We start from the raw sequence: 19,606 nt of genomic DNA, 5'->3' as shown, positions 1-19,606 counted from the left end.
TCGAACCCCAGACTCTGGGTTGGCGGCCCGCAACGCTACCAACTGCGCTGTGCGGACGCCGTGGAGGGAGCGGCGCAGGTAGCCGGTGACCTGAGGCGCGCGCGGTAAGGGACGGAGGCCTTGCCAGCCAAGCATACACGAGACTGAATCTCTTATTCAGAGTCGGGAAAAATAAAAGCACATGAAAACTCTAAGTTTAACTTGTCTCTATGGCCACTGCTGTTCAATTTTGCCGTTAAAACATTATGTTTTAATCTTTGATACAGAATTTAGTATCCAGTTACAATTTTCTGTATCAGTTATGTTACAAACATAATATTGTAACCTTCATGTAACAAATTTCTGTATCAAGCTCCAAAATGATTCATTTTTCTGTAACCGGCACATCTGTTACAAAATTCTATATCTCCTTTACAAATATTTGTCACCAATGCAGGTGATACAAAATCCTGCATCAAAAATGATACAAAATTCTGTAACTTTTTTTAGAGTGCAAGTGTAGCGTCCACTCTTTCTGTCTCACACGTGATCGTTCCTCTTGCTGCAGGGCTTTGACCTTGAGGTGACCACCGTGATGAGCCTCTGGGAGGAGATGTCCTTTTACTACGAGTTCACGACTGAGTCCGCGAGGGTGGCCCTCGAGTCACAAGCCTTCGCCGACCTGATGCGGCACCTGCAGGACAAGAAGCCCAAGTTCGACGTCTTCGTCCTGGACTTCATGATGCAGGAGCCCATGATCGGGGTGAGTTTTGGTTGGCTTCTCCGTTTGGGTGGTCACACTGAAAATTTGTTCTCACTTAATGACAAAATCGTTGATGGTACTTCCATCACAAATTAATGACGTTTTCATCAAAGTTCCATTGCCTATTGCCTCGGCGTGACAACAATGTTATCATTTATTTTGATGACATTGTTGAAAAACTAATTAGCCTTGACGTTGTCATCAAGCGACGACTCTAGTTTTAACATGCTCTCCGGGGACTAACTGAAGGATGTACACACTCTAAATACCTTACTATGAAATTTGGGCTATGTTACAGTGAATTCGGCGCAAGCATAATCCGAAGAATTCCTGATACGGATCTTTTCTGTATTTTTACTGTAAGATACAGAGAAAAACTTTCGTAATACCAAAAAAAACTAACTTCGTTTGATGCTTGCGCCATCTTCTTCGTATTGTGGGAAATTTCTGCGTAAGATAGAGAGTCTGCACTCAGGTTGGATCTTCTTTACGAATCCTCTGATTTAATGGGTGAAGAAGAGTCCTGAGGATACTTGTATACTGAGGATACTATTCGTAAAAATGCATACATACATGCGCACATTTGAGCACAGTTTTATGCATGACGTTACAGGGGCGTTCCATGGTAGATTTATACGAGTTTAATCGACCATCTCCGATTTTGCTCATATTTGGCTCAAATGTTGCCCTCATAAGGGGGAACATCCGTGCAAAATCTCACAGCCGTAGCTCCAGTAGTTTCCGAGATACAGCGGTTTAAAGTTTTTATTGGCTGAGCGATAGCGAAGCCCGTTACTCCAGTGGGGTTGAAAAGTTTTGTCTGTCTGTGTGTTTGTCTGTCTGTCTGTCTGTCTGTCTGCGTGTGTGTGTGTGTGCACTACTCCTCCTGAACGGCTCGGCCGATCTGGCTGAGATTTTGCAGGGTCATTAGGCATGTTCTTGGCTTGCCACACACCAAAATTCAGCTCTCTATCTCAATCCATTCGGTCATATTAGCCAAACAAACACTTAAAAAACGGCAGAAAAAAGACAACTTTTTAGGTACTTTCAACTTTGTGTCAAGTTTCATATCGTTTCATATGTTTTTGAGGCTGCTGATGACGAAAAGAGAACCCGTTCGGACCCCCGACCGAAAGTTGAATCCCATTGGTGTAGAATTTGATGACCAAATGCTATTTTTGAGGGGATCACGCCCATTTCCACGGTCTGCCTAGGAAAGCAGCCTGCCGAAGGCAGGTTAGCGCCGCAGGCCAAGGTATACCTTGAATTAAATGAATTAAAATGCCTCTTACATGCAAATAATGCACTCTACATATTCGAACCAGTGCTAAATTTAAAGCCAAATAAACAGGCTTTATCATGAAATGGTTGGTTGGGCCAAGGACTGATGGAAGTGCTACTACTCTACTTACTCAGGGGGGGCAAAGTAGCACTTTTTGGCAACTTACTAGAGAAATGTGTTGGTTCTTGCTTACCTTTCAGGTGTTCACGTAGGGATCATGGCAGGGACCTCGTTTGTGCCTGGCCTAACTCTATATGAGAAACATAGCTTGCGTTCGTCGTTTGTTGTATTTGTTGTTGCCGGTGCTCTTCCATACTAGTTAATGAAAATCAAATTTCCCGTCAAATGCGCGGGTCTTCAAGGGTCCAATACTGCGTTCCTTTGTTAATGGACGTCCCCTTGCCATGCTGGAAACAATTATTCCATCAACGAGGTGGCCGGTGCTGCACCATTCAAATAAATCCCTCATTCGATAGACTTGGCACCAAAATGCTCGCACTGAGGTGCGTATCTGAAGGTACCTGCACTCTAAATGAATTTCAAAACCGCTTTTAGTGCGGTAGAGGCACACAAGACCTTCATTTTTGTCATAAAACAAATTTTGGTTAATTATGTCGCCTTTGAGGTTTGCACACTTTTACATATCTGCGTGTACCGTGAAAAGAAGGCAAATACCCATGATTATTGTTTCACATATCGAAAGGGCATGAAATTTCCTTTCAAATGAGCCCTGGCAGACCTCTGTATCTGGTGCCGATCTCCTGCAATATGGCCTCAAATATGTGCCATTTTGGCTCAAAATGGGTCAAATTGGCGATTTTTTATTTTTCAACGGGCTGTGGAGCGAAAACGAGGGCCATACCCCATACGTTCGTCATTTGAACTTGAAAGTAGGGTCAGAGACCTACCGATTGCACCCTGAATAAGTCGATTTTTCGATTGGGAACACCCCTCACCAAAGCCTCAAAAGTGCCTGAAAAATAAGCTCAAAATTGCGATTTCGGATAGAAGGAGTTGAGCTACGATCCTTCCGGGGGCATATTCGGATTCCTCTCGTGATTTTACGCATATGTTCCCATTTTCGTCCTTCTAGAGTGAACGGTACGGAAATGGGACCCATTTTTCACTTTTTGTATAAAAGTTTTGGAAAGTCTTAAATAAAAACTTTAAACCGCTGTATCTCGGAAACTACTGGAGCTACGGCTGTGAGATTTTGCACGGATGTTCCCCCCTATGAGGGCAACATTTGAGCAAAATATGAGCAAAATCGGAGATGGTCGATTAAACTCATGTAAATCTACCATGGAACGCCCCTACACAGATTTAAAATTATCCACCCTGTACCAAATTGTGGATAAACATTGAACGTGTATACGAGTTACATCTGGCCCGGAATGAGGAGTCACTAAACGGACTGTAGTGTTAACACTAAATGTTTATGTACAAGTTTGTCCGTGGTGGGTGATGCATCATTTTGAACCTGCGTACCGTCGTGCATAACGCATAAATTCATGCTTTTTCTCGCATAATATTGCATATTCCACGAATGCTCAAAATCGTGCGGGTTGCACGCACAAAACTCCACCCAAACATTTAGCGTTTTAATTAAATTTTGGGCACGTTTCGAGTAATGAGCCTTGGTGTTGCAGCTGAACGCCGTGATTGGCCGCGTCCCGCTGGTGGCGTTCACGGCCCACAACATGCCCGAGGAGACGCTCCAGTCGCTGGGCTCCCCGTTCGTGGCGTCCATGCTGCCGTACGCCAGGGCGTCGGCGCGGACGGCGGCGTGCCCATGACTTTCAAGGAGCGCGCCGGGAACCTGTTAAAGTGGGCCCTCTACAAGCTCTACGCACACTACGTGGATCGGCCCAGGATCAACAGGGACATCGCCAAGGTGTTCAGTGAGAACTCTACACTGTTAGAAATTAGCTCCGAAATTTTATGGAGAAAAACCCTATAATCGCGTTCATGGAGACTCCATCCATTTTCCATCTTTTTTCGGAGAGATTTTCTCAGGGCTTAAACAGATGTTCTTCGGAGCATTCCTTGGGTCCAGATGGGAGGTAAAATGCAAGTCTTTTCTCAGATATATTAAAGAGGACTTCGCTGAAGCATTTTTCAGTCTGAAATGGTCATAGAAGGGACAATCTCATTCGAGGTCATTTGACTTATATCCTGTAGCTTTCCCTTAATATTATGAAAACTGAGCTCAAGAAGTAGGGGTTCATCTTTCCCTCAATTTTTAACAGGTTGCAAACTTTTTAGGCACGAAGTAGCCTTATAGTATACCCAGGACTCAGCCGGCTCGAGATTTGATTTGTGTGGCCCTTTATGCATTTCGGAAGTTTTCTATACGATTTTAACGAGATTTTGCAGACTAGTAGAACTTTGAACGCTGATTCTGATGTTGAAATCTGGTCAAAAATTTGGTGGCCAATTTTGAGAAATTTGCTGTCAAAATCGCCGTTTCCATGGCAAAACTCGACTCGTCAAAGGAAAAAAAAGGGAGTGGGGGGAGCCGAGCCGGGGCGGACCAATAGCGGAGCTTCTTTTTGGGTCTGTACAGCTTACTCCAAAAGCTGAAAAAGCAACGTTCGAAATGAAAAATTTCTTTGACTGCAGGTAGACAAGATGCAACAATAGAATTGGTGCCGGTTCGAACGCAGTTTTTCGGGTAGAACTATCCAATAATACTTCTTGATTGGAGTGTTTTTGGACATGCGCAGTGTTGTTGTTGTGATTCAGTTAGCACTAGGACCACTTCGCTCCACCTCGCGACTTGCAGTGCTCATGTTCCTCGAACAAGACTCACCCGCGTTTCGAAACCATCCCTCCCGAGTTTATGAAGTTTGTCAAACCAACCGTCGTGGTGTTGATACGTTGTAAGGGAGAACTATTACACAGAATTGAAGAAAACATGACTAGAGAACCATAGCCTTTTGAAACAAGCCAAACAATTCAACGTCCACAACAATGGAGGGGCAGTTTTAATGCGCGACTGCTGGCGCTTTCAGCTTCGCGATTTTCGCAAGGGCGCAGACGCCGAGAAAATAGTTGCCAACCCGAGAAAATTAATTTACTGACTTCTTTCTGCTAAGAACATTTTAATCATGATGGACTTCAAAGATGTTCCATTGTCAGAACACTGCGGAATACATTAGCATTGGAATTTTTTGAATTTACCAGCATTTTGATTTCTATTTATTGTCAAGTTTAAATTTCGACGGATGGCACATCGACCACATTGGTACCACTGCCATTGGTAGTCCCCTGAGCCACAACTTCACAACACCACTTCTTTTCTTTCTCCACACTCTTACACAATAATCAAATTGACTTCGTGACTCCTAGGATTTCTTGAAATCGTATTTTTTTTCTTGTTTTTGTGATAGTAAAGCATGCATTTTTGTTCAAAATTTCGAAATTTTTCGGAGAAAGCCCAGAATTTGCATTTATGGAGAGCTCCATGCAGAAGTTTCGGAAAAACTCCATAATTTTTCCATTTTTTTTCGGAATTTTCTGACAGTGTACGAAGAAACGCTTCCTAACACGAAGAAATTGAAGGCATTGTAAAATCTTCGAACACAGTAAAAAGTCTACGAAGAGTAGCTTCGTAATGCGAAGAAAATGAAGGCATTGTAAAACCTTCGAAGAAATGCTTCGTATTGTGAAGCAAAATCCTTCGTAATACGAAGCATTTCTTCATAATACGGAGCAATTCTACAACGCCTTCATTTTCTTTGTAGTTATGAAGCAAATGCTTCGTAGGCTTTTAAGAGTGAAGATATGCTCCGTATTATAAAGCAAAACCCTTCGTAATTTCGGATGAATTCTACATACAACGCCTTCACTTTGTTCGTTGTTATGAAGCAAATGCTTCAGGCTTTAAAGAGGGGGGGCTGAAATCCCAACCACAATGTACCCCTTTCATACCGTTACTGGGGCCATGAGACAGTTATTGTGGGGAACACACCAACTGTTTGGCACAATTTTCTGCGAGACATCACAGTTTTTTGTGCAAATTAACTTTTCGTAAAAATTTCTTTTGAAAAACTGCAGGCACGTATCTTACTATTTCTGTAACGCAAACCATGAATCGCTTAAAACTTTTCGAACTATTTAGAGTATTTTTATCGTGCAATGAACAGAATTGTATAATTTTATGTTCATTTATGACTATCCTGTTAAACACTATATGTTTACGCTCAAAATTGTTTCCCAATGTTACCTTCATACCCTGCCATGCCCTTTACGCCCAACGGTCACCGAATCGTACTAAGGAATTTATCATGTAAACTTCACATCGACAAATGAATGGTATATCAGCAAGAAAAGTGCATGACCTCTGTAGTATAGCACCCCAAGTGACCAAACTTGGGGTTCAAACACTGCGAAAATCTTACGAACTTTTTCAGCCTCACTAAGTCCAGTAGCTTCATAGAAAAAAAAGTATTTTGAGCATGTAAGCTTTCAAAGAAAATAGTTCTTAATTTGCGAGTTTGTAAAAGACTAAATTCGAGGGGTCCTATTCAAAAGATCTTATCTGCGCGTTCCCCCCAAGACAATCTTATCTTAAACGCATGCGGATTTCACCCAGTTTGACCAGTTGGGACACGTACGAGAGTAAGCGGAATAGATTTTTACATGTACTTTTGGTTTCTTTTATCTGTCATCTCCACATTTCAGTGAATTTTATCACAAATGATATTGATTTGTAGCTGTATTAAATGACCAAACTGAGTGGAATTCGCCTGCGTTTAAGATAAGATTGTCTTGGGGGGAACGCGCAGATAAGATCTTTTGAATAGGACCCCTCGAATTAGGTTGTTATCAGCAAATGCGCTCAAAATACTTTGGAAGGTTCTTAGCGTGAAGGTCTGAAATGGTCCCAAATTATCCGTTGACGGTAGACGTCGATCTCACGATTTGTCTTCCAGGCGTTCCTGGGCGCCCCCACGCTGGAGGAGCTGGAGAAGGACTTGGCCATCAGCCTGGCGAACACGAGTCCCCCACTGCACGGCGGCATGCCTACGGTGCCCGCCGTCGTTGAGGTGGGTCGAAGCGAATCTTGAATTATTTGTTTGAATCGAATTCCCATCCGGTAATTAAAAGTTGCTGAACCGATCAGGCAAAACCTTACCGAATAGAATTTGAATAGAGTTGCCGACTCAAGTCGAACTAGGGAACTATTTGAACTTTTCTTCCAGTCTTAACTCAACCCTTAGCCTAGAACTGAAGTCGAGGTCCAACTCAGCAAATCGAATCGAGCCTTAGTGGTTCGATTTAATTCGGTGCTGAACCTTTCGCACATCCGTAAGTGGGTGGGCTGCAGGCCAAGGCGCCGAAGCCACTGCCCAAGGACCTGCAGGACTGGGTCGGCGAGAAGAACGCCCCGCACGGCTTCGTCTACATGGCCTTCGGCACCAACGTCAAGTAGGTCGCGGCCCAGGCACACTGTAAATGTATTACGGTGAAAGGCTGCACCATAACATGTTATGGTGGAGATGTTCTCCATAATTCAAACGAAATTCGTCAAAGTATCTATAAGGTACATACAGTGAGTTCCCAATGGTATGTTATAAAGTCAGCTGCACCACCATAATATGAAGAATCTTCTCTGTACAACATTTAGACTGCAGTGGCGGATCCGGAAACGCGGGCATCCGAGGGGTGAATCACTGGTGTAGTGGTGTCCTCATGTGTATACGAAGTGGTCCACTCTCAGTGTACTCACAAGTTCAAAACCATAAACATTATCTAATTTTTAAGTAAGAGTTGGAGTTGTATTTTGTCCGAAACAGTAAATAAAGCCTTTAAACATTTTAGAATGTGAAATTTATGAACGCTGAGTTTTCGATCACCTCTCTGTCTCAATAACTTACTATTGAGAATATTTTGAAGAGTTTCTTTTGTATTATAGATAAAATCTCCAGCACAATTTGGTAGCGTTTCACCTCAAGACATCTACAGTGCCTTCCTACACTGCACATCCAAGTGTCGGACAGGTCGACACTTTAAAGCGTAGACCAGTTTGTCCTACGCTTGCAAGTGTCGACCAGTAGTGTCCGACGCTTTGAAGTGTCGACCACACACTGTCCGACACCTGCAAGTGTCGACCACAGAATGTCCGACGGCTGAAGTGTGGCGCCACAATAGGAAACTCAGTGCAATTTGCCGTACACTCTAAATATGGGGTGCCCAGAAACTGGGCGCCTTTGTCGCCTGCCCCACTTTTTAGGGTGCCAAATGTCGCCCAGTTTCTGGGCACCTTTGTCGCCCAGTCTCGGGGTGGACTAATCATGCAGTAACCGGCCCTCTCCCATGGTAGAGCATGCACAGATGTCTAGTTCCTGGGCGACTAAGGTGCCCAGAGTCTGGGCACCTTTGGCACCTTAGTCGCTGCTGAGCCATGGGTGAAGGCTGGTTCCCTAATGGTTTGCTCACCCCGAGACTAGGCGACAAAGGTGCCCAGAAACTGGGCGACATTTGGCACCCTAAAAAGTGGAGCAGGCGACAAAGGCGCCCAGTTTCTGGACACCCTACATTTAGAGTGTAGGACAAACAGTATCCTACACATGCAGGCGTCGGACACAGTGTGGTCGACACTTCGAAGCGTCGGACATAACTGGTCGACACTTGCAAGCGTAGGAGAAACTGGTCTACGCTTTAAAGTGTCGACCTGTCCTACACTTGGATTTGCAGTGTATAGACGGGGATGTAACCGATTTGCGCCCTGTCAGGGCATGTCGAGGGGTCCTATTCAAAAGATCTTATCTGGGCGTTCCCCCCAAGAGAATCTTATCTTTAACGCAGGCGAGTTTCACTCATCTTGACCATATGTGACGGACACGACAGTTTGCGGAATGTATTTCTACACGCACTTTTGGTGTCTTTCGTCTTCCATCCTCAGATAACAGTGAATTAAATCACAAATTATAGTGATTTGCGGCTGTAGCAAATGATCAAAATGAGCGAAATTTGCCTGCGTTTGAGATAAGATTCTCTTGGGGGGAACGCACAGATAAGATCCTTTGATCCCCTCGTATTATGCCTTTTTTTTTCATTGTGGGTCGTCTTTCTAACCGTGCGGCGCCTTCCGCAGGGCCAGCATGATTCGCAAGGAGCGGCGCGACGCCATCCTGCGCGCCTTCGGCCGCCTCAAGCAGCGCGTGCTCTGGAATTACGAGGACAACGACATCCAGGACAAGCTACCGCCCAACGTCAAGGTGGCCAAGTGGCTGCCCCAGAACGACATCCTCGGTGAGGCGCGGAACAGAAGCACACTCTCGAAAAAATTGTGTCGTTAACTTGGCAACACATTTGTTGCCAATTATTATTGCGACAAGATTTGTTTGCAACGATTACCTTGTTAAGGTGGTTCGGACGAGATTCGGCCTAGTCAAGTGCATCAATTTTGGTGGTTTCAAGAAAATGACTAAAAACCTATGTGAGCTTATTTAAAAAATTGAAACAGGTTAATATGATTGTTCTGTGCTCTCTAATTTTATAACTTTTACCTCAAAACAGTTTGAAATATTTATTTCCGAATGAGTTAGTTGCCCTTTTGACTAGGTTTTATCCTGACGTGAACCTAACGGTGAAATGAGACAAGGTGCTGTCGTTATTTTTATTTAGATTTTTTATGCGACAATAACTTATTTTTTCTCGAAACAATAAGTGATGAAACCATTACATAAGTTATTGGCTGAGCGATAGCGAAGCCCGTTACTCAGGTGGGGTTGAAAAGTTTTGTCTGTCTGTCTGTCTGTCTGTGTGTCTGTCTGTCTGTCAGCACTACTCCTCCTGAACGGCTCGGCCGATCTGGCTGAGATTTTGCACACTTTTTGGGTATGTCCTTGGCTCGGCACACGCGAAATTTCACTATCCTAGCTCAACTGGTTCAGTTTTTATAGCCGAAAAACACCTAAGAAACGGCGAAAATCGAGTTTTCTGCCGGCAAATATCTTCTGCCTTGAAGAAAGGGGGGTCAGGGGGGCAGAGCCCCCCAGCCCCGGCAAGTTGAAAAGTAACAAGGGTCAAGATCGTGTTATCTGTGGATGAAGCAACTCTATCTGGAATGAAGGGGGGTCTGCGGGGCGGAGCCCCCCAGTATGCAACAATTTAGAAGTAACCGACGATGGGCAAGCCATGGCCTGCCGAAGGCAGGCTAGCGCCGCAGGCCAAGGTAGGTCCGTCAGGCGCGGATTGGAGGAACAGGCAGCGAGACATCGCGAAGCCTGTTACGACAAGACGCGGTCTGGCGTAAACCTACCTTGTTTATTATGGGAAACACGCCGTAATGGGTTAAAGTAATTCGAAAATGCATCGTTTCGCGTCGTGCGGTTGGCATCAAGCCATTGCCGGTCCGTCCGCCATATTGGCCTTGGCGCTGCGCTCACAGCTGTCTCTTGCTGTCCGGTTCACCACCTGAAAGAAATAGGAGCCCGCGCGCGTCGAGGGGAGGAGCCGCGAGCTTCGGGGGGGGTGGGGGTACGGGACCGCTGGGGTGGGGGGGAGCGGCGCTGTGGCCGATACTGGATGCAGCCAGGCGCCTCTCGAACCAGCAGTCCCGGTGGTGTGGGGACCAGCGTCCTCGGGCCACACCCTGCAGGCACGGGTTCAAACCCACCTCCGTGCTTTTTTTTTTTCGGTCGCGTTTGGCGGGAAGATCTATCGCGAGTTAGAGAATGATCTGCCGCGAGTTAGAGAAAGATCTGTCGCGAGTTAGAGAAAGATCTGTCGCGAGTTAGAAAAAGATCTGTCGCGAGCGCGTTAGGTTAGGTTAGGATAGGTTGGACCGTTTAGTTTCGACACCCCGGGTCCCCTCCGGATGGCCGTAGGGTAGGAGCCCCTCCCCTCCAGCGCCCCCACCCCTCGGCTCCTATTTCTTTCAGGTGGCCGACCGCTTTCTGTCTGGTCGCCATCGAGAAAACATCTCCTGCCAGTTTAAACATCAAGTCGTTTGGCGTTCGTTATGCCTCCAGCGCGTGCTAAGAGTGGACGATTTGCGAAGAAAGGTGAAGTTGAGCGTCGCAAGAAGTTTTCGGAGCATGCCAAGGAGTTGAATGCTATCAGACAAGCTAAGAAGAAGCTGCAGGATGAAGATCGAGAGCTGCAGAGTGTTGGGACACGTTTCATCGACCTGGCTGTTTTAGCCAATAACCTATGGTGCAAAACTTGTAATGCCTCGCTGACGCTGAAGAACATGGAGAAAGAAATCCACCGGGGCCTCGCCTCCATCCTCCACGTCCGCTGCGTGACGTGCTTGGACCTGGTGCAAGTTCCAACTTCGAAGCTTATTCGTGTACCAAACAGCTCTTATCCCTTGTGGTCCGTGAACATGAAAGCAGCGACAGGTATGTAATGAAGGTTGTGCCATGTCAGTGCTCTGTTAGTGACGTGAATTGGCGCGTGGCCCTCTTAGCCACGAGGAACATAACCTCACCACAATGCACTGTTTACATTTTGTGTGCGCTTGTTTCAGGTTGTGTGGACAGCGGTGTTGGCCATGAACAGCTCAACACACTCATTACCAGCATGAATATTCCTGCAGTGAATCATCACACCATAAAGCGATCTGAAGCCAGGATTGGGCCTGCTATTGAGCAACATGCTAATGAGTCTATCAAGCGTGCGCTGTTGGAGGAGAAGAGACTCACTGAAGATGCCAACAGGTATGTAGTCAATTTGCACACAACGCCAGTATTGCTCTGTAAAAACAAATTTAAAACTGTGTTTTGTTATGGCTGGTTTTCAGAGCTACACATTCCAGAGGAGTCCGGATTGGATCCTAAACGACCAATTTCCACCTTCTCTTGTTAGCTGTGTTTCTGTGCGTAACTAACGAGACCATTTTCTTTACTCTATTACTTATTATTTTGTCAGCAAGCAAAGCAAAGCTGTCTCTCAGTTAATTTTAGTTTAGTTGTTTGCTGTATTTTTACTGATTTGCCATCAAGCTAAGCTTGGGTCTCAGTCTAAACCATGTTATTTAAATCCGTACTGTCTTGCCTCAGTTAGCAAACAGACTTCCAGATAAATCAGTTTTAATTTACTAAACAAGTCAGTGGCTACAAGCCTGCCTCTTTTCTTTTCATAAATGCACATTTTACTGGAAACAAGCTAGAGAAACTAAGCAACACATTTTCTCATCACTCATCACTTGTCATCATTCGTCCCTTCCGACACCATCACACGACTGTGGGTCATTGGTTATTGCATGCACCCTGCCAATGCTCTTGGTCACACACCAGTAATTGATGTAAACACATCACCCTTTGCCACAGTTGTGTCTCTTGAGTGCCATTGTCAGTCTCTGTTGCTGTTTAGAATTCCTGTACTAATTTGTTGTTATTTTGTAGCTCTTCACCTGTTGAAGACTCAGAAGCAGACCCAGATGATCCCAGCACATCAAAGCAACATAAAGAGATTGATTATGTGAACGATCCCACTGCCAATCCAAGTATTGGTCCTAAATAGGTCCCACTGTGAAAATTTGTTAAAAATTAAATGTTTACCAAGTAATTATTAAAATTTTTCAATGGGGAGGCACATTTTGTGCGCTGAACCCAGTCGCAGAGCCTTTTTCTCCTATTTAGGCTTAAACTTTAAAAATCTTCTTGCGCATACTATTTTGTCGTAAAAGGTTGCCCTTGACATTTTTCACTTCTTCGATTAATTTTTAAAAGATGCCGGCATGCAGAACTCGAAACGTAAATTACATTTTTATTCGCAAGCTTTCAAACCAAGCATTTCACTATAATTGACCCAAAATGTACAAAATGAACAAGTTTTAAGGACTTTTCAGCTTAAAAAGCTTACAGTTAATAATGTAATGGAAATTTTGAGCTATGCATGCCGGCATCTTTTGAAAATGAATCGAAGAAGTGAAAAATGTCAAGGTCAACCTTCTACGACAAAATAGTATGCGCAAGAAGATTTTTTAAGATACAGCCAAAATAGGCTCAAAAAGACTCGTCGACTGGGTTCAGAGCCTGGCATGTGCCTTCAAAAGTCAAATTTTAGTCTCCTCAAAGAAAGATTTTATATTCCGAACAAATTGTGACAGTGCGATCCATTTGGAAAATAACAAGATTTTCACCAGAACCTCCCCTTAAAATGTTGTCGTATTGGAACTTAGGGATAAATTCACGACGACAAACTTGTCATAACATATTGACAGTCCACCTTCAAAGACAAGTCGTTGATTAACAACAAATAATTTTAATCAACGACAAGTATTGTCAGTCAAAAAAAATTTGTCGCTAGATTTATACTTCATGGTTCTTGTTATAACTGTAATTTCCCTAGAGACCACTAAATTATGCATATAGAATCATCATTTTATGCGCCACATTTTAACCCATTTATGCGGACTTTATGCGCCTAAAAATGTAGTTTTATGCGGGGTTTATGCGGGTAAAATTGTGGTTTTATGCAAAAATATGCGAAGGAGGAAAATAGGAGCGGAATGACAAATAGTAGAATTAGCTCATAAAAAAGTATTTAATGTTATTATCACGTGCCCCCAAAACACCACCACAATATGAACAACACTTGCGTCTGTCGGCAAACTCACTCACTACTCGAAGTCCATAACCTCGTCGAACATGCTGGAACGGGCGAGAACGCGAGACGGGTGGAGGGGGCGAGGCGGGGCGGTGGACTGCGCGACGTGACGAGTATAGAGTACTAGGCGCAGGAATCAAAGGGCGCGTATTTTTAAATCGGTGGCGCGTCAAAAGCTGTAAATCGGCGTATTTTACGGGATTTTGGAGGCCTAATAGGTAGTTTATGCGGGAATACGTGACTTTATGCGCATAATATGCAAGTATGCGTTATGTTGCGTTTGTGCTTAGATTATGCGTCATTATGCGGTCTTGTTTCCGGTGTAGACCTACTTAAAACATGTTAAACTGTCTTTCTTTTGTCTTTTTCTCATACTTTAACAAAATATGCGATTACGCACGCGCATAATTTAGTGGTCTCTAAATTTCCCTAAGACTTAAGAGAATAAAATACATGATAATTCTAATATCATTCATCATTTGTTTTAATTGAGCAGATACGGCATAAGATGTTTGCACACAAATTGTATTGTTAATGGTGATAACAAGAATTTTGTTCTTCTACGACAAATTGTCACTTTTCAGATTCAACGGCATTTGTTTCCCCATTTGGTTCATGATGATATTCTGTGTTTTGGAACGTCTCACTCATATGATAGTTTCTGCACAACCGTTTCTCAACAATGCCGAGGACAAAATTGGTGGCCAAAATTCTAGCCCCCGTTATGAGCTTCACAGTCACTGAACGTTAGACTTTACCAATAAAGAGAGTACTCTCCGAGCGAGGAACCCGTTGGTGGGGTCACATGTTCGGTTTAAGTCCTGCACGGTTAAAACAAAGGCATGTTAATGACACCCTCAAGGGCATAATCAGTCTCTCACGCCCTTTAAGGGCCTGAATCGTTAAAAGCGTTTCGGAAGGGTGTAAATTGGTACAGGACTTTCCGTCAAAATTTCAATGCCGTTCCAAAGACATTAAACGATTCACGGCGTTCCAGGGAGCGTAAATCGTTCACGCCCTTCAAAGGCATGGTTCCAGTAACTTCGAGCCATTGAGTTTATCGACGAGTTTACCGACTCAGCGGCCAAAACGCGTCTAGAATGTTGGCAGCTTCCAACGGTCTTCTGGCCCACTGAGGGTATTATAGGCAATAGCATCTTAAGGTTATTGAAGAGTGAAAGGTGGCTATTTGACATTTTTTAAATACCTGTGTCAGATGTCGCAATTAAGGGGTAAGGGGAGTAACTCCACCCCAAGGTGGACCGAGATCTGGGATCGGGTCACGGATTCGGTTCAAACTTTGTGGGTTCAATAGCTACCACTAGGACCTACCAACCCTAAAAGGAAAGTTGGCTAGCTCAAATAGAACCTGAGATATTTGCATTTTTCTAAATTTGACTAATTTAGCGGGAAAATGTCGCTTTCTGATTTTTTAATAGTAAAAGTTGTTTGCTTAGTTCTGGCTTGTGTTTCTTCTTTCTAGTCATAAAAAAAGAAGAAAAATGGTGGTAGGCCAAGTTTTGTACGTTGCTTGGTTTGGCCTACTTAAGCAATTTTGTCAAATTTATCGAAACTCTCATACCCAAAATACTCCACCTTAGATTTGACCCTGGTACGTCTCATTTCACTTCTTTTACTCTAATAAACAATTGCTATATAGTCCCTAGCACCAACAATTCCATATAAGCCAGAAAAATCAAAAACACATTTTTCAATTTTCTACTTTGACCTATTTTTGGCGCTTTTGTCAAGATTGGGGCTTCTACATGAGCTTGAGTGATAGGAAAGATCCTCCCTGCCCTCAATTTAGATAGTATCAACACAAACAAAGAAACCCAAACTCAAGGTGCACTAAAAATTTATAATGAAATTGTTTCGAGCAAATTTTACAAGTTTACGAGGGGTATGAGAAATTTAAATCGGAGGAAAATGTGATGCTTCAGCCAAAAGTGGATTTGTGGTTCATTAGTTAGCTTTCTCTAGTGGGATTAGTGCTCTTTTAACCATGAGAATGTTTCTCCTTGATAATCAGTGATAAAACCCTCATTTGGTATGGGGTTGTTGGACTGACGATTTCAATGCATTACCAAGTAATGATCCATTTACTTGGGTTGTTCACAACTTGTAAGCTGCACCCCTTAGTCTTAAGTCATCCAGTTAGTCTCAAAAATTTACAAACCAAATGGAACCAGGCTGAGTTATTGAGACTAAGCGGTTGAACTTATACGTTGCAAACAACCTAAATAAATGGGTCATTACTTTGTTAATGCGTTGAAATCGTTAGTCCAACAACCCCATACCAAATGAGAGTTGTATAACTGATTACCACGGAGAAACATTCTCATGTTTAAAAGAGCACCAATCCTACTGGAGAAAGCTAACTAATGAACCACAAATCCACTTTTGGCTGAAGCATCACATTTCCTCCGATTTAAATTCCTCACACCCCTCGTAAACTTGTAAAATTTGCTCGAAACAATTTCATTATAAATTTTTAGTGCACCTTGAGTTTGGGTTTCTTTGTTTGTGTTGATACTATCTAAATTGAGGGCAGGGAGGATCTTTCCTATCACTCAAGCTCATGTAGAAGCCCCAATCTCGACAAAAGCGCCAAAAATAGGTCAAAGTAGAAAATTAAAAATGTGTTTTTGATTTTTCTGGCTTATATGGAATTGTTGGTGCTAGGGACTATATAGCAATTGTTTATTGGAGTAAAAGAAGTGAAATGAGATATACCAGGGTCAAATCTAAGGTGGAGTATTTTGGGTATGAGAGTTTCGATGAATTCGACAAAATTGCTTAAGTAGGCCAAACCAAGCAACGTACAAAACTTGGCCTACCACCATTTTTTTTCTTTTTTTTATGACTAGAAAGAAGAAACACAAGCTAGAACTAAGCAAACAACTTTTACTATTAAAAAATCAGAAAGCGACATTTTCCCGCTAAATTAGTCAAATTTAGAAAAATGCAAATATCTCAGGTTCTATTTGAGCTAGCCAACTTTCCTTTTAGGGTTGGTAGGTCCTAGTGGTACCTATTGAACCCACAAAGTTTTAACCGAATCCGTGACCCAATCCCAGATCTCGGTCCACCTTGGGGTGGAGTTACTCAATTCTCCTCACGTCAAAGGATTAGCAACCCAGTCTTCAGATTCTGGCAATTTTATCGTTTTTTGAATAGGAAAAAGATAGCGTTGCCCGCTTTTTAATATATGCCTTAGTTTTCCTGCAAAACCAAAGACAAGACCAAAATCTCTTAAATTTGAAGAAATTTTTTTAAAAAAGGCCTGGTAAAATATCTTTTACGGCCTCTTCTCGATTGATATCTTCAAATCTGCCAACGCTTTCTTTTTCCTATGCCAAAATATATATAAAATTGCCAGAATCTGAAGACTGCGTAGCTAATCCTTTGTCGTGAGGAGAATTCGAGAGAATCGATTCAAAGTTTACGTAAACCTCCATAACTCAGAAACTAATAGGAGCTGGGGCCCCCAACTATGGGAATAAATTCATCTGACAGTGGTAGAGTTTTGACTACAAAATGATCTTCCTGCGACAAATATTTCTGGTACATGTTAGTTTCACAGTACAGTATCTTTAAGAGCTCTGTAGAGCGCGCAGCGCACTTCACTGGGAATCCGGAAATGTCACGTCACGTTCGTTGTAACGTGAATCGTGTCAGATTCGTTTTGAATACTCGTGTCACATTCGTTGGAACGTGAATCGGCTGGTCCCGGGCCTGGACGAGGCTGTATTCACGTTTGAACGAATGTGACACAGTATTCAAACGAACGTGACACGATTCACGTTTTAACGAACGTGACGTCACGTTTCCGGTTTCCCAGTGCCGGTAATGTTTCTCGCTGCACCCCAGGCCACCCCAACATGGGCTTGGTCCCACAAGGGCGGCCTCAGCACGCAGGAGGCGAGCTACCACGGCGGCCCATCGTCGGGGTGCCCTTCATCGTCGACCAGATCGCCTACTCGTACAAGGTCGAAAAGATAGGCATCGGCCGGCGCTGCACTACCAGTCCATCACCGAGGACACTTTTCTTCGAGACGGTGTCTGACGTCATCAACAACCCCAAGTAAGGAAAGCACTGGAAACTACACTGTGCAAAAAAAACCAAAGAAAATCCCTTTAAATTTTTTTTGCCGGGAATTACTGTACGTAGTTCAGAACATAGTATTTGGGCTACTGTGCCTGGCTACTCTGCAAACTAAAGTGTGTGCCAGGCATGCACTTCTTGGTGCATCCCTGCAGGCACAAAACTTCCTTGCATGCCTGGCACCCCACAAAATTTCTTACGGATACATCCTATCTGTATTACGGACATTTTTGTGAAATTGCAATTCCGGATAGATTTTGCTTGTAATACGGACGTTTTTACCCGTAATTCAAAGGTTTTCGTGTCCGAAACCATACAGACGAAAATATCCGTATGGTACGGACGAAAAACCCTTTTGTAATGCGGATTTTCATCCGTATTACAAGAAAAATCTATCCGTAATTGCAATTGCAAAAAAATTTCCGTAATACAGATAGTGTATCCGAAAGAAGTTTAGTGTGCAGGCACACACTTCCTGGTGCATGCCTCAGGCACACACTTGCTTGTATGCATGCATAAGCGACGGCAAGTGTGTCCCTTGCCGGCATGCACCGGGAAGAAAGGGGGAAATTACTTTGAATTTTGGGTACATGGCCGTGAACTTCATTTTTTTTTTAAATTTTTTGCATTTTTTTTGAATTTTTATGAATTTTGAGGAAGTGTGTGCCTGCCAGGCATGCACCAGGAAGTGTGTGCCTGCCAGGCATGCACCAGAAAGTGTGTGCCTGCCAGGCATGCAAGGAAGTGTGTGCCTGCAGGCATGCACCAAGAAGTGCATGCCTGGCACACACTTGAGTTTGCAGAGTAAGGCCAACATTACCCAACAACCACCGTTCGGCCGCACGGTGATAAACTTGTGGTTCTTTCCAGCGTGCTCCGAGATGAGCAGTGTCATGTCAGGATGCCAAAGCCGAGCGGTTTTCCTTAAGTGTGGAAAAGGCGAACTCTGCATGTCCGTGTGTGAAGAATGACTCAACATGAGGAGTTCTCCCGAGTTCTCCTCACTTGGTTTTAAGAGGATGCTTTACCCGGGGCCGGGAGTGGGGATTCGGGCCCCCGGCGGGCGGCAAGGCGCGCTTTGCACCGATGCAAATGTAACTCGCCGTGGCTTCACTTTTGATCCGATTGTCACGAAACTTGGCAGACGCGTTCGTGATGCCCTGAGGCAGGCCTCGCTCGTTTTTGCCGCTTTCCCAAAACCGTTCATTTAAAACATTTTTTGAACTTTTCCGTTCAACAGGTTTGGGCCCACAGCAGCTCAGTTTGCGGGACAGTTTTCCCAAAAATCGGAGACCGTGGTGAGATGCGCGCTGAAGTTTTAAGTGGCTTCCCGCAAACGGATCGGCAAAATGTTGAACGACCTCGCTTGAATCTTTAAAATAAAAAACGCCCGCACGGGTGGACGGCGTGGATCACCCCGGGCCCGGCTGGAGCGGCTCGCCACGGCCTGGGGGGGAGCCCCCTTGCACCCGAACCCCGCAGCGCAAGCCCCCCCCACCTCCCCGCCTAGCCCAGCCGAGGAAGGGGGGGCGGGGGGAGGGACAATAGGTGCATCCGCACGTGCAGTTTTGTTTCACTCGCACCCGCAGGAGAATAGACAGAGACGTGAGCGACAAAACGCGACCCTCCGAGCCGGGCGAGGAGGCTCCAAAACCGTCTGCCCGATCCCCGGCCGCCGGACCGCAGAGATTTCAAAAAATTATGAAAACAGGGCCAAAATAAACCCTTTTTCACAAAAAAATCGTAGTTGCGCTTTTCGAGTCTCGCTGATTATTTCTATACCTATCTCAAAAAACCCCAGTTCGGGACCAATCGCCGCTTCCTTCTTTCACTAGAGTCACTAGAGGGCACTAGAGGCTAAATTAGAATGGTCCAGAACTTATGAAATCAAGTATTCTTTTATTTT

At 44.2% G+C, this 19,606-nt stretch overlaps 1 protein-coding gene and 1 pseudogene across 1 annotated transcript; both read left to right on the top strand.

Annotated features, from left to right (window-relative positions):
- Positions 1 to 19,606, top strand: part of LOC117647729 — a 32,296-nt pseudogene that overhangs the window by 9,744 nt on the left and 2,946 nt on the right.
- LOC117646905 lies at positions 10,931 to 11,862 on the top strand. The gene is made up of 3 exons (XM_034388224.1): positions 10,931 to 11,380; positions 11,509 to 11,698; positions 11,782 to 11,862. Exons 1-3 carry the CDS (start codon positions 10,999 to 11,001, stop codon positions 11,816 to 11,818), a joined length of 609 nt encoding a protein of 202 aa, XP_034244115.1. The 5' UTR covers positions 10,931 to 10,998; the 3' UTR covers positions 11,819 to 11,862.

The sequence above is a fragment of the Thrips palmi genome, unplaced genomic scaffold (assembly GCF_012932325.1).
Source record: "Thrips palmi isolate BJ-2018 unplaced genomic scaffold, TpBJ-2018v1 HiC_scaffold_2, whole genome shotgun sequence".
NCBI classification, from domain to species: domain Eukaryota; kingdom Metazoa; phylum Arthropoda; class Insecta; order Thysanoptera; family Thripidae; genus Thrips; species Thrips palmi.
The sequence above is the reverse complement of the archived record's forward strand: the minus strand, read 5'-3'. Positions and strand labels throughout refer to the sequence as shown.